The sequence below is a fragment of the Myxine glutinosa genome, chromosome 6, assembly GCF_964187855.1.
Source record: "Myxine glutinosa chromosome 6, kmMyxGlut1.1, whole genome shotgun sequence".
Taxonomy (NCBI): domain Eukaryota; kingdom Metazoa; phylum Chordata; class Myxini; order Myxiniformes; family Myxinidae; genus Myxine; species Myxine glutinosa.
The window spans coordinates 53066151-53090860 of NC_136266.1; the positions used below are offsets into that span (position 1 = coordinate 53066151).

Here is a 24710-nt window from a genome sequence, read left to right on the forward strand (position 1 = left end):
TTTTTTCACACTTAGCCCTTCGCAGGAATTTGAATCCTGTTTCTTAAATTGTATTTGAATTAATCTTCAATGCATTTCTACTTATTCACACATACATACGCATGCATATACTTACGCTAACATTCGGGTCTGCCTAGCAGGCACGTAAGACATCGGCCATGATAAAGCTCACAGTGTTAAGTGTGGAAAAGCTCTGAGGAGATTGCGGCTGGCTCAATAGTGCAGTGGGCTGTTGACGCGCTATCAACGGAGGTCCGTGGTTCGAGCCCCGCATTGAGTCAGAATTCCTTCACACTTAACACTGTGAGCTTTATCATGGCCGATGTCTTACGTGCCCGCTAGGCAGACCCGAATGTTAGTGTAAGTATATGCATGCGTATGCATGCGTATGTATGTGTGAATAAGTAGAAATGCATTGAAGATTAATTCAAATACAATTTAAGAAACAAGAATCAAATTCCTGCGAAGGGCTAAGTGTGAAAAAATTCTGACTCAATGCGGGGCTTGAACCATGGACCTCCGTTGATAATGCGTCAACCGCCCACTGCACTATATATTTATATATATATCTGCTATATATCTATAAATCTATATATGTACAGTCACGTGAAAAAGTAAGTACACCCCATGTAAAGTTTTGACTTTTTCAACATATTTCAACATACAGCTATTTGATCTTCATTTCAACAATATTGATAGATAAAGGTGATATAATATAACAAATATCATGAAACATTTACATTTTGTAGTCCATTGTATAATTTAAATAAACATAAATGCAAATTTCGCATGTGGGAAAAGTAAGTACACCCCATGAAATGTTTTAAAAAAAATCTTTTTAACATATGTGGACAATATACGTGTGTATATATATATATATATATATATATATAATATATATCGTTTTGTATATTGCAAACTGAACCGTGGTGTCTGTCCGTACGTTCCCCTGTCTCCCATTTATGATGGCCGCTTCCCACACTTTTTTTAAATACACAATCTAAGGCTCGTAATGTACATGGCACACACACCGACGAGACAAACACTTCACACAGCCAATGAGCTCAGGGGAAGTGCCGTCGCTACTTTCACTTCCCGGGATACTCTGGGGACCAGCGACGTCATAATAATGGCACCATCTTTCTCACCACACCCACCGTTGCCATGCTTGCCAACTCAATAAACCACCACACTCGCGGGGCATTTCCTCAAGAGGAATTTTTCCTCCCCATGGATGCCAACCGAGGGGGGTTGTCCATGCTCTATCCTTTTAAATGCTGAACGTCAAGTGAAGAGGCAGCACATACCATTTTTAAAGTCTTTGCTATGACTCGAACCAACCGGTCCAATCCGGATGGTTGTTTTTTAGAGACATCTCCTTACTGGATGATCATTGGCTTCCTTCAGGAGCTCATCCAACTTTGTCAGGTGTTGTTTTTAGTCCTGGCATGGTATCACAGTCACTCTCCCCACTAGCAAAGCCAATGCGGTATGTCGGTTTGAATTGTGCTGCATTTGAAAAGATGCTCATTGTATTTTTTAATACAATGTTTGTTTAATACAATGTTTAATACAATGTTTTTAATAAAAATTTTGTATTTTAATTTCACTTTTCTTGATGCAATATATTCAGTCACTTTGTTGTCCCTTTCAGTAATCTTTGAAATCAACATGAACATCGGGCTAAAGTAGGTTTAGTACAGATATTCATGGAGTAACACACAATTTAAAATAGATATAGTTTGCCCTCTTTTTGGTCAAATCTAACCCCCGCCGCCCGATGTTGCACCACCATTTTGTGGTGGGCGTTATCTCGGTTTAACTGATTTAACTGATAACTCAGAAATAATTTAAATTGACAGATTAACTTCACTGAGGACATATAATTTTACTTGTTGAAGAACAAGGGTGGTTCAAAAGTCCATTTAGCATGCTTATTTTCAGCAAAATGTCTGAGCATGAGACAGCAGGGAGATAATATATAACTTAGCAAACCGTTTTATCCGAAAATGGATCTGAAAACATCATCATATTTAAATGATTAGACACTTTATCTCGGTTAAACCATTTTTAGACAGCCCTGTATTTGTCTCAGGTATGACGACAAAATGTGTGATGATGTAATACAGCTGGCACAATAACCGAGTGAAAGCCAAATATCAGTTTCAGTCAATTTGTTTTTAGTTAAATCCTTTTTCTTTGTTTCAGTTCATTTATCTCTTAATTTTATTTTCCTTTCATTCATTATTACCTCTGCCACCGAAGGTGGATGGCGGTTGTATTTTCACCCCTGTTTGTCTGTCTGTCTGTCTGTTTGTCTGTCTGTGAGCATGATATCTCAAAAAATTATGGATAGCTTCGGACGAAATTTGGTGGACAGGTTAGTTTTGTGACAAGGACGAACTGATTCGATTTTGGTGAAGATACATGCACATACACATACAACACACACAATACAACAAGAGTGAGAATTGAAAATATGGCCCCTATCGATGTTATATTTTCTAAGTACAAAAAAGGGCATAACTCTGAAAAATTGACAAAAGTCCTTGAAACTCGAACTTGTTCTGTAACATATAATAATAAGGCCATGTACCAAGTTTCAGTTGAATATGTTAAGGGTGTGGGGGGGAAAAAAGGTGTGAAACAGCACACGTGGGATGGACGGACAGACAGATGGAGAGCAAAACTATAGTCCCCTCTGGTTGAACCAGTAGGGGACTAATAAACACACACACACAACGCAAAACACATACACAACACATACAAAACACATTACATACAATCACACATACACATAAAACCCATACAAAAAAACGCACACATCCAATAAAATACACACATACAATGAAATACACAACACACACACACACACACACACACACACACACACACACACACACACACACACACACACACAGCATATACAATAAAACATCCACACAAACATACACACACACAAACACACACACATATACACATATACACACACATGCAATAAAACACATCCACCCCTTCATATTTTCATTTCTTTTATTTATCTTTCCATTCCTCCACTCCCCCTCCCCCCTCTCCCCCTCTTTCTCTCTCTCTCACTCTCAATCTCCATCCCTGTCTTCTTGCCTTTTCCTGCCCCTCACTCCCTCCCACTTTCTGCTTCCATTTCCATTCTTCTCTCTGTGCTTTTCTCTCCTTCTTTCTCTCTCTCTCTCTCTCTCCCTCTCTGTCTCTGTGTCCCTCTCTCCATCATCCTCCTCCCACCTCTCACTGCACGAGTGCCCATGATCGAAGCGATTCCAGACAGAGGGCAAGGGAGGGAGCGATGTCTCGGCGGCCACCTCTCGTCCTGCCTGCGCAGCCCAGTAGCCGCATGTCCGAGCGCCTCGGGGCCGGCTTGGCATGTCTGGCCGAGCTGGAGCTGCTGCGCCGACGCCAGGAGAGCGCCGTGCGTGCCGTGCTGGCCGAGCGGGTAAGGAACGACGAGCAGTGCTGGCCGAGCGGGTGGAAACACCGTGCTCAGTAGAGCGGGGATTTAAGAAACTAACTGCGATGGCCAGCCAGGTATAATGAACGCGTTGGGCCGGCCGGCCAAGTCTGTATATGAGGTATAAGGTGATGCCCGACGTAGAACAATCAACTCGAATGCTTCAAACACCTTTCCGGTACATCGAAAAATAATTACAACTCCACCTATGCTCGTACCGGTGTCATCGTCACTCCCAAAACACAAGTTAACAGAGAAGCTGATCTGAGTAAGAGTCATTGTTATTAGAGACATGGCATTCTTGGCTGCTAAATTTAACACTGGAAGGGGAACTCTGTAAATGGTTCTTTCTGTGTGTCTCTCTCCTGGGACTATCCGCTTGGTTGATCCAAGGGTTTCGGGTGTCTGCAGCTGGCCAAGGCTGTGGGTGACCCATACGTTGCGCGCCCAATCTCCCGTTACCCTACCCAAGGCACTTTCCACTACCCGCGATGCACCAGCACAGTCCGAGCACTTATGCTCTTCACCTGTGTTCTTTTCTTACATGTCACCTGGATCATTTGCTGTTGCAGCGGATGCCGTATATGTCCTAAAACAGGAAATCCAAAAATTGGCAAAATTAACAAAAAACACTTTATCATTGTAACAATCGTTTTGGATAATGGCATGGTCCGAAAATCTGGGTGGTTGCCATGGATTTGCCTGCAGCAGACAGTATCTCTTTGCTAGTTCAGATGATTCAATGTAAAGGTAATCAACATAATGCTCTGTGTACCCTTCGTCATAGTACATAGGAATACCAAAGGTTCCAGGACAATGGAAAGTTTAAAAATGAAAGGTGAAATTCCTCATATGTATTGTACCTAGAGGCACAGACCTGGAGGTCAGGCGTTGTTATCATTTCATCCCTTGGTGTCTGCTTCTGCCAATCTTCAACCATCTTGGTCGAATTCCCAAGGTTAAATAACCTCTCCGGCTAGTTCTAACACGTGTGCAGAGAACGCTTCCTCCCCTTAGCACATCTCGTGTCCGCTGTTTCATTTCCTTTGTTTCAGGAGTACAGGTGGGGTGACGTCGGTCTGAATGTCCTGGATCAGCACTCGGCAGCTCTACAAAAGCCTAGGGGATCCAGCAATGCAAACACGAGGAAGACATCAAGCGGCCTCTCAGTCTCCACTTCGGCAAACAGCAGGACCACTCCTGGTGAGCGGTTGTCTTGCGGTGAATAAAAACAATCCTGAATTTAACTCTGTCATGATCATGACAAAAGGAATTATACTATAATCGATTTACAACCAGAAACTGCAAATGCCCAATATCTATCGACATCATACCTTGTGGATAAATTACAGACAATTCTTTGTGCATGATCGAGGCTCATGGAAGAGCTAGAGCAGAATGGAAAGGGGGAAACACCAACAGCAGCATAGAAAGAAGTAAGAGTGAGATCCAGGAGATTAGGATAAGGACACATCCCAATGAGCCTAGAAAGATATAAAGGTGGAAAATAAAAGGGAAGGAGGGAGTGGGGGAGAGGCCACGGTCTATTCTCTGTTCGAAAACGTTTTTGAGCCAAATATCCCCAAAAAAAAGACATCAGGAAACTTATCCATCTCTGGGGAAAATGTGATATTTTCTGGAAAAATACATGGAGAAGGATTTGCATCTGTGGCGAATTTCGCAGGCACAGGCCAATTCCTTCATGGTTGGATGAAGGACTTTCTGATTACCCCTCCGAAATTACATTACCCCAGCAAAAAAAAAACAGTGAAAGAAGTGTAAAAATAACAGCCCTAAATATTCCTACCTTCTTGTATAATTGACTGGGGAATGTTTTTGCGCCAATTCTTTCACGAACCGGCTGGCCAGGCATGCCGTTCGACTGAGAGTTGCAGGAACCCGACTCTACGCAGACTCGGTGGCGTAATGGTTTGACTGTCCGCTCTGAGTCTGGAAGGTTGGCGGTTCAATTCTAATCCTGGCCGAGTCAAATCAAACTCTTTAAAAACATCCCGATGAAATTCCTATACAACATCATTACCTGCACCACTGAAGGTGGATGGAGGGTTGGTTTCAGCCCTGTCTGTTTGTCTGGTTGTGAACAGGATATCTCAAAAAGTTGTGGACGGATTCGGACGATATTTGGTGGAGAGGTTGGGAATGTGACAAGGAAGAAATGATGAGATTTTGGTGAAGATCCGGATCCACATCAGATCATTTTAAAAAGTGATTCTTCACCGTTGAGTGGTAGGGCCAACACAATATGTCAAAAAAGGTTATTGATGGATTTGGATGAAACTTGGTGGACAGGTTGGTTCTGTAACAAGGACAAATCGATTCGACTTTGGTGAAGATCTGGATCTGGATCCGTATACGAGAATTTATTATTTATAAAAGTGATTCCTCACCATTGAGTGATAGTACCAAAAAATATATATACAGTATAGCATGATATTTCAAAAAGTTGTGGAGAACTTAATACAAAGCTTGGTGGATGAGATGGGAAAGTGACCAGAACAAGCGATTCGTTTTTGGTTCAGGTCCAAATCCAGATCTGACATATCGGTGGGATACAAAAGGTAAACTGTTCGGCCCGGCAGAGGTGTGCTCTCTACCCAGTGTCGTTCTAGTTTTGAAATGTACATTCTGCTATCCAGCTTGACGTTCAGCATTTAGAAAACCAGAGCATGGACATTCCACATGGGTTGGCATACCACGGGTAGGGGAAGGGGAGGAAATTCTCCCTAATTACCCTTCTGACAGTAGTAAGAGGACGACGCCACAAAGATGGCATTGCTGGTGCCCAGAGAGGTTGTGTCACTTCCCCAAGGTCAGCATGTGTGTTTATCTGAAGTTAATTCCAGTGTAGTCTAATGTACTTATCTGCATGTGTGTGTAATTTGTATTGCAGCTCCTCCACGGGCATTAGACCATGTAAATACAAAGTGCTGGCAGACAAATTCCCTGGTGGCACACACGTTGATGCCTGGCCCTGCCCACGAAACACCAGAATGAGAGTTTATGTCTGGGATGAGATTCAAACTCAGGCCAGATAGCTCAAAGAGCACCCACACCTGTCGGATATCCTCTCTGCAATACCATGATGGGTCCTGTGCGAAAGACATTTTAAAACTAGACTCTCAGACATAAACAATTCAATGCATTATGTGTCCACCCAGTCCACTCTGACCCCTGTAAAATCAAGACACTGAACCAATGTTTACCTGCTTTTGACTGAAGGGGGTTGCTGCAAGGTTTTTTGTTGCAAATTATTGTCGAAATATGATTGGGTTGGTTGAAATACAAATACCTGGTGAGCCAGAAATCTTAATTCTGCGACCAATTTTGACCTTTGACCCACCCCTATGAGATTGAGAATAAGACACCAGCCAAATGTAACCTGTTTTCGTCTGTAGAGGGCTAGATGCTGTGCTGTTGGATCATTTTTCTGAGTCTTGTCTGTGTTAGTTGAAAGTTCACTCTTTCAACATTAACATCCGTCCATGCTGATCGTGGCCTGCCACATATCGGCATGATCAACTCTTGCGGACGTTATCCCCTTGGCCCATCGACCAACTGTGCTGACGTCGACAGCATCGTCCCCATATGCCTTCTGTAGTCCATTTTGGATGTTTCGAATAGTCTCCTTCACACACACCAATAATTCAATAACACTCATTCAATTCAACTCAATTCAATAACACCTTTCACTCACTCACCGCAGGCAGGTTGGTGGTCTTTCTGTCTTCTACCGACTCCTCTCCGGCCTTGCTCCCCCAGCTCTCTCTGTGCTCTGTCCCCCAAATATTCCTACAGGTCACACAAGATCTGCCGGCAACCCTCTTCTGGTGAAATTGCCAAAATCAAGACTCTCTGCTCACCTTCACTCCTTCATTCCTCTTTTCTCCCGCCTCTGGAACAAACTCCCTCACTCCCTTCAATCCCACTCCTCCCTCCAGGTCTTTAAAACAGCTGTTCACCACCATCTCTTATCTTCCCTCATCCAAAACCTTGATCTTTTCTAACCCCGTTAATTCATCCCAGACACACTTTTTTGAAATACCAACCTCTTTCCTGGAAGTCCTTGCAGTGTCCATGTGTTTTATACTTCTCCCACCCCTCCCCCCCCCCCCACTTGCCATGCCTCCTCCCCCCAAGCCCTCTCCCTCCCACAGATCTCCCGATGTCCCTGCTCTCAAATGTTGTACTTGTGCGCTTTCCCCTCTCCCCATCTTGTCTACCGCTCCCCTTATTATATGTTTTATGTGTCCGTTTTTTTTTTTTGTGATTAATGTTATCTCTTACACGAGCCTCGATCTTATATTTAACAAAAAAAAACAAAAAAAAAACAGCACATTGCTCCTGACGAACATCCATGATGGCAGCCACGTTTGATGATGCGACAGGACGCCACCTGTGGGAAGACAATGTAATTATCATATCATGAGGCAGGAAGGATCTACCTATACTGTACAAGTAACAATGCTGTTGTGTTAAACCCCAGAATGTGTTAAACCCCAATGCTGTTAACCCCCAGAATAAATATAGTGTTAGAAAAATATTGCAGGGCATTAGTTTTGCAGTAACCCTGGTATATAGGAAGATATCTACAGTACTTGGTGGTTGACAATTTTAGCACTTTAAATGAAAGGAATGAGTAATTATGTGCAATGAAATACCCAGACCAGACAGCTCAGAGGCGAGTGCGCACACATGAACCGGAGAGCCCAAAGGAATCCCATTGCAGCCACTTTTAGAAGCTCTATTTATGGCCATTTCAATTGGACCTTGTTAAGCATATCATTATCTTTGGTTCCTTGTCAGAAAATCATTCGAGCGATCAGGTGCCGTCCCGCTTGTGCCGTTGCTGCTGTCTTTATGGGAAATGTACCTTAAGGTAGTCTCAAGGTTTGTTTCAGGATGAGAACGTCTCCATATCTGATGTCCACGTCTGCATGAGGAAGGACATCGTTGTCATATTAGAGAGGGTACAGTGTAGGTTTACTGGTTTGATTCCAAGGCTGGAGCTAGACTTTAAACTAGGTGGAGTAAATGAAGGAGACAGGACTTTATGCATTATAAGGGAAGTGATTATGAGGTTGGTCTGATAGAGATGTTCAGGATAATGAAGGGTGTGGACAAGATGGATGCATTGGAGTTTTTCAGTTGAGTGGATAATGTTGGTACCAGGGAGGAGCCATAGCCTGAGATGAGAATCTTACTCTCATGAAAGGTATTGCAAAGTTGGCCTTTTTAGCCTTCTCACCTGAATCCCAGGCTCATGATGCTGGATTCTGGTGTCAAATCCCAAATGTTGTGTTGATTTGTCCTTTGTCTAATAATGTTCTGAGAATCATGTACGTACGTATACAGTGATGTTTCCCAATCCTGCATATTTTATATACAATCTTTATTCATTCTAATTCTTGCTTTTCCTTTATTTCTCTCTTTCTTCATCCATGTGGCTAAGGAGAAGTGAATTCTTGCAGAAAGTTTTCTCTAAGGCTCACTTGGCTGTGCCTCCGGATGATTCCTCCGGTTCCTCCGGATGATTCTGTATTTGATCTTTGCTTATTTGGGTTCCTCTTGATGACGCCAATGCAGTATCTGCTCTTATGCTTGGCAAAAAAAAAAGAAGTATTTTGTTGCACAAATTTATTGGAGTCCATGTGGTTCATACTTGTACATGCTTGTTTCCTGGTTTGTATTTTTCAGATTTGTCAGCATTGCTGGGTGTCGAAGCTGCCAATATTCCTCCTTCCAAACCCCATTGCATCACAAATGAGACAGCCCACTTTAATCCAACTGGGCTGGTGCATCGGAGGCCAAACTCTACAGGTATTTGTCTGAAAGATGTTTTCGTGGGGTCCTACACACACCATGCTTTCCTGAATTGGACGTCATTGCCAATGTCAAATTGTGGGTGTCATTTATGTATATTCAATATTTATAGCCTCCTGACACAATATCATTCCTCTGATTATTTGTTTCAATATTGCCGTAATCATCACTGCATGGTAGCAAGTCATCTTCTAGTTTTTTGAGGGCCATATATTTATTACAAATGCAAAATGGTGGAAATCTTTCACCACATTTCCCCTGATCCTCCCTTGTACACTCTTTGTGCATCTACTCTCCACTCTCTTGACTTCCATATCCTCCCAACCTTCTTTACCTTTTCTTAACATTCTTCTTACACTTCCTACCTCCTCCTTTTGCTATCCAATGTCCTTTCCGCTTCCTTTTCTTAATCACTCCCCCCTACCACAAATTCGTATGAACATAATAAATAGATGTTCCTATTTCACTGAACGGCTGCGAGGAAAGCAATGTCAACATAACCCTAACCCTTCCTTTATTTTTCAATATTTAAGTATACAAGGTACATGATTAGGAAGAAAATAATCCCACGCATTATACATACAGTACAGCACTTGTATATATGTATATATATATATATATATATATATATATATATATATATATATATATATATATATATATATATATATATATATATATATATATATACTGAAAAAATAGAAAAACAATGGCATGTCTTGGACTTTAAGGGAAATTCCATTCTTAAAATTAATCTTGAATTTTATAAAGCAAACCAAATTATCATGTCCTTTAGATAACATTTTAACCTGTACCAAAAGTAATGGCACAATAAATGAATATTCAAGGTTATTCATTTGCAACCATGATTCAAATTCTAATAAGGGAGCCTGGTGATCCTGCGTTCGAATCCCGGTCGATCGCTGAATTAACGCCAGGGGGGGTTGACTCAGCCTGTCATCCTTCCGAGGTCGGCAAATTCAGTACCAGTTCACTGGTAATTCCCTGTGTGTGCAAGAGGTGACTAACAGGGTTGGCGGCAGGAAGGGCATCCGGCCATAAAACATTGCTTCAAAAAAATGGGACGACAGGTGCCCGAAAAAGGGCAACACCTGCTCTGCGGGGTAAAATGGCCTCTAAAGGTGGTTCTTCTTTCTTTCATTCAAATGCTAATAAGGTGTTATTGTCAATAGCACTTTGTACCAAATATTAGTCGATACCACTTGTAATATAAGAGTGACAGGATGGCATAGAGGTTTGCCCAATCCCCTCCAAGCTGTCTAGCCTGGGTTTGAATCCCGACTTGGCTATAAAAGGTCATCCCGGTGTTTCACAGGCAGGGTGATTCATCAATGTGTGTGCCTTTCCTTGGATGGACGTTAAACAGACGTCGGATGCCAGCATTCATTGGTGGACGTTAAATATCCTATGGTGTCCTTTGCGAAGAGTAGGGTAGCTATCGTTTGCACCATGAACAAATTCCAAATTCCTTCCCTAACCAGCAGCGGGCATTGTATAACCGGCACAGCCGTGCACTCAGCCAACGATGCTACTCCGCAGCCTTGTGCTGCATACGAATGAAGAAGAAGAATTATTTGTAATATCATGCCATTCCTCATTCATAGTAAGTTCAGTGGTGTATCGTGGTCCATTGACTCTGACTCTCACACGCCATTGGGTGTTTTTGTTGGTTTAAAATCGGGGCCCCAGGATGGAAACTGCAGATTTTCAACCTTGTCCTCAAACCAAGTCCTAACGTACAACAGTATTATACCATGGTGTATTGCCAGGTTGGGAAATGTAAGAGCCTTTGTCATATACTAGGGCATGCCCGTACTATATATATATCTAAAATTATATCCCCCCCCCCCTCTATTTACATGAAATGGTTTGGTCCAAAGCGAACGGCCTGCGAGTACGGTGACAATCCCCCCCCTCTATTTACATGAAATGGTTTGGTCCAAAGCGAACGGCTTGCGAGTACGGTGACAATCCCCCCCCCTCTATTTACATGAAATGGTTTGGTCCAAAGCGAACGGCTTGCGAGTACGGTGACAATCCCCCCCCCTCTATTTACATGCAATGGTTTGGTCCAAAGCGAACGGCTTGCGGAGTTTGGTAAAGAAATCGCCATAGCTCGGTAACTACTTGTCCGATTAATATGAAACCTTGAAAAGGCACATCCTCGGGTCCCCAGCAATATACCTGGCAAGTTTCAAGTATATCGGACCCGTGGTTGTCGAGAAACAGCGGTCACAGACAAACACACAGACACACACACAGACACACAGACACACAGAGATTACTGGAATTATAGATACTAGGGCATGCCCGTACTATATATATGCCCGTACTATATATCTATCTAAAATTATATCCCCCCCCCTCTATTTACATGAAATGGTTTGGTCCATTCGCAACGCCAAAGCGAACGGCGAACGGCTTGCGAGTACAGTGACAATCCCCCCCCTCTATTTACATGAATGGTTTGGTCCATTCGCAACGACCACAGAACCCCCCCCCCCTCTATTTACATGCAATGGTTTGGTCCAAAGCGAACGGCTTCCGGAGTTTGGTAAAGAAATCGCCATCGCGTGCACAAACGCGCAGGAAAGCGAATGAATCGCAAATTCGTTTTTATTAGTTTTAAAACGTAGTTTAACGCCAACATAGTTTGCAAACGTGAAATAAATGAATACGCTCTCAAATGTGCCATCCGAGGCAGAGTGTGTCCTCCACGTTCGGCACACGCGATCGTTCGCTGCTCTCTGATTGGTTGAATCGTTTTTTGGACATAGCTCGGTAAGTAATTGTCCGATTAATATGAAACCTTGAAAAGGCACATCCTCGGGTCCCCAGCAATATACCTGGCAAGTTAAAAGTATATCGGACCCGTGGTTGTCGAGAAACAGCGGTCACAGACAAACGTACAGACAGAGATTACTGGAATTATAGATAGATATATATATATATATATATATATATATATATATATATATATATATATATATATATATATATATATATATATATATATACTACATTGCCAAAAGTATGTGGACACCCCTTCTAATTAGTGGATTTGGCTGTTTCAGCCACACCCATTGCTGAAAGGTATATATAATCAAGCACACAGCCATGCAATCTCCATAGATAAACATTGGCAGTAAAATGGGCCGTACCGAAGAGCACAGTGACTTTCAACGTGGCACCGTCATAGGATGCCAACTTTCCAACAAGTCAGTTTGTCAAATTTCTGCCCTGTTAGAACTGCCCCGGTCAACTGTAAGTGCTGTTATTGTGAAGTGGAAATGTCTAGGAGCAACAACAGCTCAGCCACAAAGTGGTAGGCCACACAAGCTCACAGAACGGGACCGCCGCGTGCTGAAGCGCATAGCATGTAAAAATCGTATGTCCTCGGTTGCAACACTCACTACCGAGTTCCAAACTGCCTCTGGGACAACGCCAGCACAACAACTGTTCGTCAGGAGCTTCATGAAATGGGTTTCCATGGCTGAGCAGCCGCACACAAGCCTAAGATCACCATGCGCAATGCCAAGCGTCGGCTGGAGTGGTGTCAAGTTTGCCGCCATTGGATTCTGGAGCAGTGGAAACCAAGTAATGCTCTATAAAAGTTTATGTAAAGGGGCACCCTACATCTGGCAAATCAAATACATTTACTTCTTCATGCAGGTGTATGAATCAAATTGGTGCCCCTTTATATTAACTTTTATAGAGCATTACTTGGTTCCTCCTCAGAACACAATGGTAGTCCAGCATGCACACATTTCTTGAATGCCCCTTATTTTGTATCGTTTGGCATTTTCTACAAGCTATGGAATGTCCCTTCTTTTCTATACTTTGCCACATGGCACATACTCTTTTATAAAGGGGTCTTTTCGATTCCCCTGGAATTTTACCCAAGAATAATGTAAAGGACTTGAGAGGTTTTTTCTGAGGGTGTGAGTGTTGGATGTGATTTTAATGGGAATTTTGATCTTCAAATAGGCAGATCAATGAGTACATGGTGGAGAAGAGTATGGGATGAAAAATAAGTGTTGTTTGTATGAGGAGAAATCAGCAAAATGCATGGACAAGTAGGTGGCAAGGAGCGGGATGAGGTTATGGCAGCTACAGGGGAAAAACGATAGTGAATCATAAGCATGTGGATGAATCATACTGGTGTAGATGAATCATACTGGTGTAGATGAATCATACTGGTGTATATGAATGGGACAGAGAAGTCCTATGACAGAGAAGTCATATATGCCTATGGGACAGAGAAGTGGATTGGCTTTGGCAGTTGCTGGTTACAATCTGGGAGAGGATAGGATACCAAATGATTGGCAGGAAAGTTGCTTTGTGGCTATCCACAAAAAAATAAAAGGGATGTTATGGAATGTGGGATATGGGGGTTTCAAGATGATGGAGCAGGTGTTAAAAGTATTGGAAAGGATGGTGAATGAAAGGTGAAGAGAGGCAGTGGGAATTGATGGGATGCAGTTTGGGTTTATGCCAGTGGGGGGGGGGGGGGGGGGGGTGCAACAGATGCTATTTTCATTCTCAAACAGAAACAGGAGACATATTTGGAAGGGAACAGTAAGTTGGATTGTGAGTTTTTTTGCATCTGGAGAAAGCATATGATAGGGTTCCTAGAAAGGTGGTGTATTGGAGTCTGATGAAGAAGAGGGTGCCTGAAAGACTGGCAAGGATAGTTGAAGTGATGTATGAGGAGGCTAAGATTTCAGTCAGAACTAAGAATAGGCATTTTAGATAAAGGCAGGTTTACACCAGCGTTGAACTCTTAATCCTTTGCTGTTTGTGGTGGTGATCGATGTGTTGAGTGAGGGAGCAAAAAGAGGGTTACTTTATGGCATGTTTGCAGATGATTTGGTGGTGACAACAGACTCTGATGAGGGACTTCAGAATGCAAGCTTGCCTAACAGGAAAGTTTTGAAAGTGGAGGACTGAGTATAAATGGAAAGAAAACATAAATAATGGTGGGCAAGGAGAGGGAAGAGAGAATATATATATTATGGTTCGAGCAGGCAGGAAGTTGAAGCAAGTTGGAGAATTCAAGTACCAAAAACACAAGTACCTGGTTTTTACTTTGGAGGAGGGGGGACAGTTGCTGTGAGGATGTAAGAGAGAGAAAGACAGCGAGAGACAGGTGGCATAAAAGTAGGAATGTACGACGTAGTCTATGAAGAAAGATTTTGGTTAGGCCGAGAGCAAAGATTTACAAAATGGGAATAATGCAGCTCTGCTGTTTGGAGTGGAGCTTGGCCCATGAGAAAGGGAGAGGAGAGATTGCTGACGCCGACTAATTTTGACATTTTTTTTTGGGGATATAATATCGAGGCTCGTGTAAGAGCTAACACATTAAACACACATTAGCACATAAAACACATCAAATATAAACGGACACATAAAACAATAAAGGGAGGGGGATACAAGATGGGGAGAGAGGGAAGCACACAGGCACAACAGTAGAGAACAGGGACATCGGGAGATCGGTGGAAGGGAGAGGGCTAGGGGAGGGGGAGGGAAGGGGTACACGGTATAAAACAAATTGACACAACAAGGAATTTCAGGAATGAAGTCGGGGATTGAAAGAGGTGGATTTGAGGTGTATTAACAGGAGTAGAAAAGATCAAGGTTTTGAATGGGGGAAGATAAGAGATGGTGGTGGACAGCTGTTTTAAAGACCTGGAGGGAGGAGTGGCATTGAAAAGGTGTGGGAGTTTGTTCCAGAGGCGGAAAAAATGAGGAATAAAAGAGTAAAGGTGAGCAGAGAGTCTTGATTTTGGCAGTTTCACTAGAAGAGGGTTGCTGGCAGTTCTTGTGCACCCTGCAGGAATATTTGGGGGACACAGCACAGACAGAGCTGCCGGAGCTAGGCCAGAGAGAAGTCGGTAGAAGACAGAAAGACCACCAACCTGCCTGCAGTGAGAGAGTGAAAGGCCCTCAGAAACAGCTTCACTGAGGGAGATTCCAATGATCCTGAAAGCTTTGGTTTCTACAGCGTGAAGCCGAGCTATGTGTGAGGCAGGAGCACCAGCCCAGAGGGGAGAGCAGTATTGCATCAAGCTGCGGATGAAAGTTTTGCATGTGGTGAGGAGCTCAGAGGTGCCAAGGAAGGACTTCGCATGATGGAGAATGCCCAGTTGGCGACTGGCTTTGGCAGCCAGCTTAGAAATGTGGTTTTCCCAGGAAAGTTCATGGCTGATAGTGAGACCCAAAATCTTGAGTGACAGAACTTCTTTAAGAGGATTGTTGAGAAAGTAGATGGGAGGGTTGTCCAGACGGTCTTTTCGGAGAGACAAAGTGAGAGTGTGAGATTTGTCAGGATTGAAAGACATGTTCTACTTGTTTGACCAGTTTGTGATTTTGTCCAGGTCTGCAGAGAGTGAGGAGGCTGCTACCTGGCGATCTGCGGGTTGAGATATGGAGCGGCAGAGAGTGGAGTCATCAGCAAAGAGATAGAGAGGATTTTCCAGAGAGTCGGAAAGATCATTGATGAATACCAAAAAAGCACATGGCCCAGAACACTGCCTTGAGGAATTTCAGCATGAACAGGAAGGGCAGATGAGAGAATTCCATTCAGGGCCACACGTTGACTGCAACCGGAGAGGAAGTCTGCAAGCCATGCATGGAGTTTTCTATGGATACCATAGGAGGAGAGTTTGGTGAGCAGAGCTGGGTGCCAGACCGTATCGAAGGCACGTGATATGTCAAGGGAGACAGCTCTAATTTCCTGTTTGACATTGAGGACCTCCATCCATTGTTGAGACAGCAGAAGCAGCATGTCCAGAGTGGAGTGTCCAGGTCTGAATCCAAATTGATGATCAGAGATCAAGCCATTGGAGAAGAGGAAGGATTTAATATCTGAAGCGATGATGGAGTCCATAACCTTGCTGATGATTGGGAGCAGGCTGATTGGTCTGAAGTTGCAAGGATCTGTTTTTGCACCTTTTTGTGTAAAGCAATAATGTTGGCTGATTTCCAAGCAGATGATAGATGAGCTTGAGCAAAAGAGAGGGTGAAGAGAACAGAGAGAGGGTGAGATAGAGTGGCAGAACAGGAGTTTAGGACCCGTGGGCTGATGCCGTCGGGTCCACTTGCAGAATCAGAGTCGAGGTTTGACAGAAACTTCTCCACCTTGTCAGGAGAGAAGGACACAGAGTCCAGGAGCAGCTGCGTATGACTGGGTAATGTGGGTACAGAGAGTGATGGGTTTGAGATACAAGATTTTGAGGCAAACACAGAGTTGAGGCATTCATTCATTTCACATGTGGAGTCAGCTCTGTAGCTGTTTGAGGTAACGGAGGGGATGGAGTGGGAAAAAAACACCAGAAATAGATTTGATCAGTCACCATCAGGATTTGGAGGAGGGAGACAGGTTTGAGAGTTCAGTCTTGAGACTAGAGAGATGTTGTTAAATATGTCATTTGTTGGGCCTCCTTTAGCTTTGATGACAGCTTGACATCTCCTGGGCATAAGCCAAGCCATGGTACTTGGCATCCTTAGCCAATCTTACGCCTACAATGTTCCTGAAATTCTCAGTCGGGTTGAGTTTACGGTTGTTTTTAAGACAACACCGGGTGTGAATGCTGGCAATTTGTGCCTCTTCAGGAGCTGAGCCACAATTGACTTGTTAAAATTTGATGTAAAAAAATTGTTGACTTGTAAAAACTTGGTACAAGACAAACTGCACTTTTTTCTTGTGTCACTTAAAGCAACAATCAAAGAAACAATCAAAGAAACAATCACTCACAGAGATTTTTCACTCAAATAAACAAACAATTTTCACTCAAATAAACAATCAAAGCTTTCAGGTTGTCAAGCACAGGTGAATGATAACTGAGTCTTTGCAGGTAAATCTACTTGGTTTTACAGTTTTTAAAGAGATTATGCAATCTTTTGGCCTCATCGTTGATTTGATTGAGCTTCAGCTAACAAATGCCTATGAAAATTGCATCAGCTAACATCACTTCCTGGTTGTATCATCAATCTTTTACTTTGTACAGCTTTGATAATATGTAATTGACCTCAGTCTGCACAATAAGATTAGTAATGCAATAATTATGTCCACTATTGTATATATATATTTTTATAATTATAACAAGGTGACCTAACCAAACTTCTATGCAACACTCGTGCTATTTTAGATTTGCACCCAACACAGTTGGTGGACGTTAGAGATCCCACGGTGTCCCAAGTGAAGAGTAGGCACTACCAAGTCCATCTCCACCGCCACCCACTCTATCCTGACAAACTGCATCACTGAAATAAAATCCTGGCTTCAAATCAACTTCCTCAAACTTAACTATGATAAATCTGAAATAATCATCATTGGCCCAAAAACGCTCATAAAATCCACCCATAACTTTGCCCTCAACATCGATGGTATCCCAGTATCCACCTCCCCTCACATCCGGAATCTTGGCATCATCTTTGACCAAACCCTCTCCTTCGACAAATACACTAAACAGATCACAAAGACAGCCTTCTTTCACCTGAAAAACATCGCCCGTCTCCGTCCATCCCTCTCCTCCGTGGCTGCAGAAACCCTCATCCACGCCTTCATCACCTCCCGTCTTGACTACTGCAACAGCCTCCTCTATGGTTCACCCTCAACAATCACCAATAAACTCCAATACATTCAGAACTCCGCTGCCCATCTACTCACCCATTCCCGGACCCGTGACCACATCACCCCCGTCCTTTACAAGCTTCACTGGGTCCCCATCTCCCAGAGAATCCAGTACAAAATCCTCCTCTTGACCTACAAAGCCCTCCATAACCTGGCCCCATCCTACCTGGCTGACCTCCTCTCCAGACACACTCCCACCCGCAACCTCCGCTCTGCTGGTACCAACCTCCTGACCCCCCCCCCCCCATCCGGACCAAATTCAGATCCTGGGGGGACAGGGCCTTCTCCATCGCTGCTCCCACCCTCTGGAACTCACTACCTCACACCATCAGAGACTCCTCCTCACTCACCACATTCAAAACATCACTCAAGACCCACCTGTTCAACTCTGCATTCAACATTTAACCCACAGCATCTAACCCCTGACTATCTCTTCTCCTTCTCCCTCCTTTGTGCTTTGAATATTTCCCTATTGATTCTTCTTTTTTTGCAATTGTTTTTATGTTTTGCTATGCATTATGTTTTGCACTCTGTCAAAGCGTCTTTGGGCTTCCTGAAAAGCGCTATATAAAATAAATGCATCATCATCATCATCATACGAGTTATCACCTGCACCCTGAACAAATTCCATATTCCTGCTCTACATCTAAATTCCAATTTCCTGCCTACAAGTGGGTACTGCATTGGCCATCGGCGGAACTACCGCACCCCTGTGAGAAATGATGCCAGGCCACAGCCACAAGTTGCATACGAAGGAGGATGACGATTGATTGACTGATTTTCTTTTAACTGTTGTAAGGGTTTATACTAAATGTTAAAAGTTGAAATAGGATTGTCTTTAATCTTTCAATTTTATTGTTTTTTTTTTTGTTTTTTTTTGATTGTTTGTTTTCATCAATTGATTGTTTTTAATCTTTCAATTTTTAATGCAGCAGTTAAATGACAGTTACAAACAAAATGCTAGTTTTAGTGGAGAGGCAGATTCATTAACTTTTTTTGGAAGAGTTCTTGTAAGGATTTTCTCAAACAATCGTATGGTTATGGTTAATCTTACAGGTAGTAACCACAATAGGTTTACCTGTATGTAGGATTCCAGCAAATCAGTAGATAATGATTTTTCACTTTGAAGATTGGGATATGTTCGCTAAAACACACAATCCTTTTCCATTTTGCAGTGGATTTTTTTCTTTGCCCTTTTAACATGGAATACATTTTGCAGGTCACATGAATGCGATTTCCAGCGACATGGATCATGGCATGATGCGGCACTCTCTGTCTGCATTAGATGCCCGGCCAATCGGTGAACTACCCAGCGGAGATGCACGCTACACGTGTGACCTGGTGTCCCGCGATGGCATGGATGTGTACCGCTACCCAAGCCCGCTGCATGCTGTAGCTATGCAAAGCCCCATATTCTTTCTCCTCCGTCACAATGATGTCATGAAAAAGTTCCAGGAAAGCAGCAGCAAGTGCCAACATCGATCACACAAATTTACTATCGCCCACCCAACAGAACCCGGTCTTCTGACCCAACGACTTGATCGTTATATCCGTCGACTCCTGCAACACAAGAAAGCCCTTCAAAATAACAATGTGGAAGGTAGCTTAGAAACACAGTCACAAACAACATGTGACACTGAACTTTCTATCGAGAATGTTGGTGATAATTGTTCCAAAATTTCGCTACCATGTAGATTTGCCACAACCACTGAGATTCAGGAATCACAAGGACAACAGATGCCTGCTGATTGTGTTGCGGTGGTACGATCAGAAGTTAAGCAAAGCAGAAAGGTACTGGTTAGGCGTAAAGTACACGAACATATTGACTCTTCAGACCATAAGCACGAACAAGTGAAGTGGGATGAGTATTTAGATAAATTATTTCCACTCATTGCTACAGGCAGCAATGCCCAAAAGCAAGGTGATGAAAGCACAAACGCTCCAGAGAAAGTTCACAAAGCGAAACACAATTACAGTGTGTGCAGAACAAAAGAAAATATCACCGGCAAAGAGAAGGTAGCTTCTGCAGAAACCAAGCTTAACAATTTGTCTCCAAATAACCTTAAAGGTCAATTGAGAGATGCTGAAAGCTTGAATGATTTAACAAATGCGATAGCTGATGATTCTGGAAGCTTTCTCCAAGTTTCTGTTGCTAAAGTTCTCAAAACGAATCCCACAAGTCAAAACGCTCAAGAAAATACCTCCAACGGATCAGAATGTTTATCAATTCATCACAAGGTGAGACATTCAGAGAGAAGCAAACAGGCCCAGTTAAAACACTGCCGATTTAGCGAAGATGTCGAGGTCATTCGTCAAAGGCAAGACAGGTTTGCTGGTCAGAAAGAACAAGCACACAGATCACAGTCGGATAATAGCATTGCTGAAGTTTCAAAGACATCTACTGAATGGGCTTCCATCAACCAGGTGGAACCTAGTGCGATGAAGATCCTGGGAAACTTTGCACAAGATGCTCGGTCCAAAAAAATTCCATCACAGCGGAAGTGGCGATCCACGGTCGAGATCTGCCAGGGTGTCTTAGACCGAAATGCTGCATTTTCTCATAGCACGGTAGCACACCCAGCGAGACGTGGAATGAGGAAAGATGTTTTACGGCCTCTGAAGACAGAGACCATATTACAACCATGGGCGGGCCAACGATGTGGTGGGGCACAACGGCCGATGAGTGACTCTGAATGCTCAACCGAATGTGAATCAGTGCAGCAAGGAGAAACCAGCGGCTCTGAGGAACGTGGAGATGATGAGGAAGAAGAAGGAGAGTGGAGCGATTGCCCTCTCGGGTGTCCCGGAGACAGCAACACAAGCCTCAGTGAAAGTTGCTCCAGCGTGGACCGTATCTCCTCTCAAAGGAAGCTGGAGGTGCTCCAAGGAGAACTTGTCTGGCCTCACTACCAGCAAGGTCGCCCGACATCTGAGGTTCCTTTCCAGATGTCCTCACATGGATGTTTTGTGGCAACGCCCTCAGACAATTGCCTACCACAGGCTAAAATTTGCCGAATCAAAGCATCGCACGCACTCAAGAAAAAAATTCTACGCTGCCGTTCTGGATCACTGAAACTCATGACCACCGTTTAGTGAGCTTTAATTTCTGGCAGTCTGCTAATTCTTTACTTGAGCCTCATTTGATATTTAATTACAGTTTCTTCTTCTTCTTTTTTACAACTTTATTTTATGAAAATATTTAATGCATTAAATGTTTATTTTGGTGAGATATTTCCCAGTGGCTAAACGTTAAGTGTTTCAAAGGTGCAATACAGTTGTTTTTTATTTACATTATACAAATTAAATGCAGCACTTTAGCTGTGCCATGCTTATGCTCTTTTATAAATCTGAAATTGGCATGATTTGTTAAGGCAAAGGAGTTTCGTACAATATAACCTCAATGACACAGAATCAATAATTGTTTCCTTTCTTAGCAGACGTTGGCTGCTAATAAAATCCTTTTAATTAGAATATTCAAATTAAAGTCATTAGGTTGAAAAAATGATGGTAATTTTCATAATTTTTAAATTTTGGGTGGATAAATTGATTTATGTACAAACATAGAGTCCTCAGAAGTTAAATGACAAATGATGGAGGGTTGACCAATTGACAATTTTGAGAAAATATCGGCAAAATTGGAATCATTTCGAGAAAAGGATCTGATTCAGAAACTGGAGAGAAGATTTACATCGAGTGCTGATGGGCAGAGGCTTTTGACTTAAAAAGATGGATGCAAATTCATTGTTGTGCAATGAAGAGCTGAAGAGTGATAAAAAGGGCTTGGTTCTGAAGAATAGTTTTTTCTTTACAGGTGCGAGGCTCACGGAAGAGCAAGATAAATCTGACAGTAGGCCAAAAATCAAGGGAATGAATGAACAGGAAAAGAGTAGAGACAGGAAGGGAGTAAACACTGAAACTAGGATGTAAGATAGTTCGGATGGGAAAAGTCAATGGGGGTAATAAAAATCATGGGTCAGAAATGGGAATGACAAAAGATGACGGTGCACCGCTTGCTTGAAGTCCTGGAGGGAAGAGTGAGGCAGAACAGCCTCTAGAAAGTGGTTCCATAGATGGAAGAAGCGAGGAATAAAAGACTTGAGGTATCCAGCCAGCCTGGATTTTGGAAGTTTGATCAGGGGGTTTCTGGATGAAAGCATCCATCCTGGAGTAGACAGGGAGGTTCAGAGGACTGGGAGAGCAGAGGAAGCAATATTGTAAAATAGACAGTCAAAAAAAAAATCTACTTCCAGATATCATATACTTTTTGAATACATCGAGATATGGTCAACCCAAGACATATCAGAACTCATGTTAAAGCCAAGAATCTTGAACTGCATCTTTCCCTGAGGTTGATGAGAGAGAAAGATGGAATGATTTTTCAAGTTATCTTTCCATTGAGACTGTGGGAACGTGGGTCTTCCCCAGGTTTACAGTAAGTGCTCCAGTTAGTGAACCAGCTTAATATTCTCCAAATTTCCGGAAGGATATACGTGGCAGTGACCTATAGTTTGACGAAACGCTCTGCTCAGTGGAGTTAACTGCAGTTACAGAAGTTTTTTTCCCACAATAAGGGAGAAAGGTTATTGACGTAGACCGAGAACAGGAATGGCTCCAGAAAGTTGCCTTCAAGATTACTGTCTTCCATAGGATATGATGCTTGCGTTAAGAAACAGCAGTCAACCAGTATTATAAATAGGCCCTGAATGCCATAACAGAGAACTTGGCAAGCAAGGCCTAGTATATGAAAGCTGATGAGAAAATGCTCTAATATAAGAGTCATCCAGATAAACTCAGCCACTGTACTTTCAATTCAATGTGCATTCAAAGAATTCACAAAACTCACTATAGGTTGCATATGCTGCCTTGTGATTTCTGGGTTGAACTGTTTAAAGTTATGGTGAAATCTCCTTTATGTACTGGCATATGTACGAGTACGTCTTGTTTTGCTCTTTGTTGCACCCAGTGGTATCTCATTGAGATCTATCTCTGAGATCTGAGATCTGATCTGAGATCTGAGATCTGAGATCTGATCTGAGATCTGATCTGATCTGAGATCTGAGAGAGATTGAGATCTATCTATCTCAAAATTAATCTGTACCTAATGGAGTCACATTGGAGCAGGTCATCTGAATAAAGGTACCATGTACTAAAAACTGAAAAGATTATGTGTTTAGTTATAATGACATTGGCTAGTATAATAACAGTTTTGAAATGAAAGAGATGCTGGCTCGGCAGTTGTCATGATTTTTTTCTCTATAGCACTTGGACTGATTGGGTTGTTAGTGCTTATCATGAATTGAAGCCATTCTGCACAAAAGTGCATTTTTATATTGTTTCCTCGTCACTCGATTTATCAGACGTAACAAAACAGATTCCTCTTTGGACGCGTGTTTATTGTTACAATGATTGCCTTTTATTTTATACTGTATTATGTTATTTTGTATCCTAAACATCTGTAGTTAGTTTTCAAATGCTTGTTGTTATAAAATGTTCAATAAAACAGCTGTTTATTTGCCAAAGGCTCTTCATTTTATGTAGCACTCCATCTGGTATATATTTTTTAAATCTATACAACTAGATGGTATTCATAGAATACTTACACTGCGCAATCAACTTGGTGTGAGCCAACTCTTCTGTTTTTGAAGGGGTTTTTACTTTGATCCAATATGGCTGCCAGACCACGTGCGCGATGACATCATAAATTTTTATTCTCTAATATAATTGATAGATAGATCACGCTCCAGAAATTTCAAACTGAACTGATCAAGCGTTGTCCCTGAACAACACTTATTCTGCATGTGGAGTTGTTTACAATGAGCCATGTTTCAATTTTTTCCATGGAGCGGTTTCGGAGATATAGAGGCACAACGTTTTTCCAAGATGGCGTCCATACCACGTGACCTATGATGTCACAATCTACTATATAAGAGAGCCATTGGTTTGTCGGCGTGTTGCCATTTTCCTCAGAGATGGCTGAACAGATCTTCGTCAAACTTTCAGAGGTTCATCAGTGAGTGCTTGGAAGTGTTTTAGGCAAAAAATATCTATTTTTGAAAAAAGAAAAGTTCGTTTTTTGGGAATAAAAAAAAATCTCTCTATAGTGCCTAACCCTTTTTGATTAATGACAGTTATATACAAGTCAAACAAGTGGAACATGTCTTTCAATCCTGACAAATCTCACACTCTTACTATATCTCTCCGAAAAGACCGGCTGGAAAACCCTCCCATCTACTTTCTCAACAATCCTCTCCACGAAGTTCTGTCACTCAAGCTTTTGGGTCTCACTATCTGCCATGATCTTTCTTGGGAAAACCACATTTCCAAGCTGGCCTCCAAAGCCAGTCGCCGACTGGGCATCCTCCATCGTGCGAAGTCCTTCCTTGGCACACCTGAGCTCCTCACCACATACAAGGCTTTCATCTGCAGCTCAATGGAATACTGTTCCCCCCTCTGGGCCGGTGCTCCTGCCTCACACCTAGCTCGGCTTCACGCTGTTGAAACCAAAGCTTTCAGAATCATTGGAATCTCCTGTGATGAAGCCAACTCCGAGGGCCTTTCACTCACTCACCGCAGGCAGGTTGGTGGTCTTTCTGTCTTCTACCGACTCCTCTCCGGCCTTGCTGCCCCAGCTCTCTCTGTGCTCTGTCCCCCAAATATTCCTACAGGTCACACAAGATCTGCCGGTAACCCTCTTCTGGTGAAATTGCCAAAATCAAGACTCTCTGCTCA

At 42.7% G+C, this 24710-nt stretch overlaps 1 protein-coding gene across 2 annotated transcripts; it reads left to right on the forward strand.

Annotated features, from left to right (window-relative positions):
• The first annotated feature begins 3191 nt into the window (after window positions 1-3191).
• Window positions 3192-23497, forward strand: LOC137429794 (dapper 1). 2 transcript variants are annotated; one of them, XM_068120047.2, is made up of 4 exons: window positions 3192-3469; window positions 4540-4687; window positions 9200-9322; window positions 19201-23497. In XM_068120047.2, exons 1-4 carry the CDS (start codon window positions 3323-3325, stop codon window positions 21072-21074), a joined length of 2292 nt encoding a protein of 763 aa, XP_067976148.2. In that variant the 5' UTR covers window positions 3192-3322; the 3' UTR covers window positions 21075-23497. The 2 variants fall into 2 exon arrangements, with proteins under 2 accessions (XP_067976148.2, XP_067976149.2); XM_068120048.2 differs by lacking the exons at window positions 3192-3469; window positions 4540-4687 and adding an exon at window positions 8319-8717 and having other exon boundaries at window positions 19201-23491.
• Window positions 23498-24710: the final 1213 nt, after the last annotated feature.

What these genes read in the sequence shown, in the direction of transcription:
- LOC137429794 (XM_068120047.2), top strand. Translation starts at nt 3,323, where the DNA reads ATGTCTCGGCGGCCACCTCTCGTCCTGCCTGCGCAGCCCAGTAGCCGC. An exon ending in AAACAGCAGGACCACTCCTG is followed by an intron (nt 4,688 to 9,199) that starts GTGAGCGGTTGT and finishes TGTATTTTTCAG; the next exon opens with ATTTGTCAGCATTGCTGGGT. An exon ending in TCGGAGGCCAAACTCTACAG is followed by an intron (nt 9,323 to 19,200) that starts GTATTTGTCTGA and finishes TACATTTTGCAG; the next exon opens with GTCACATGAATGCGATTTCC.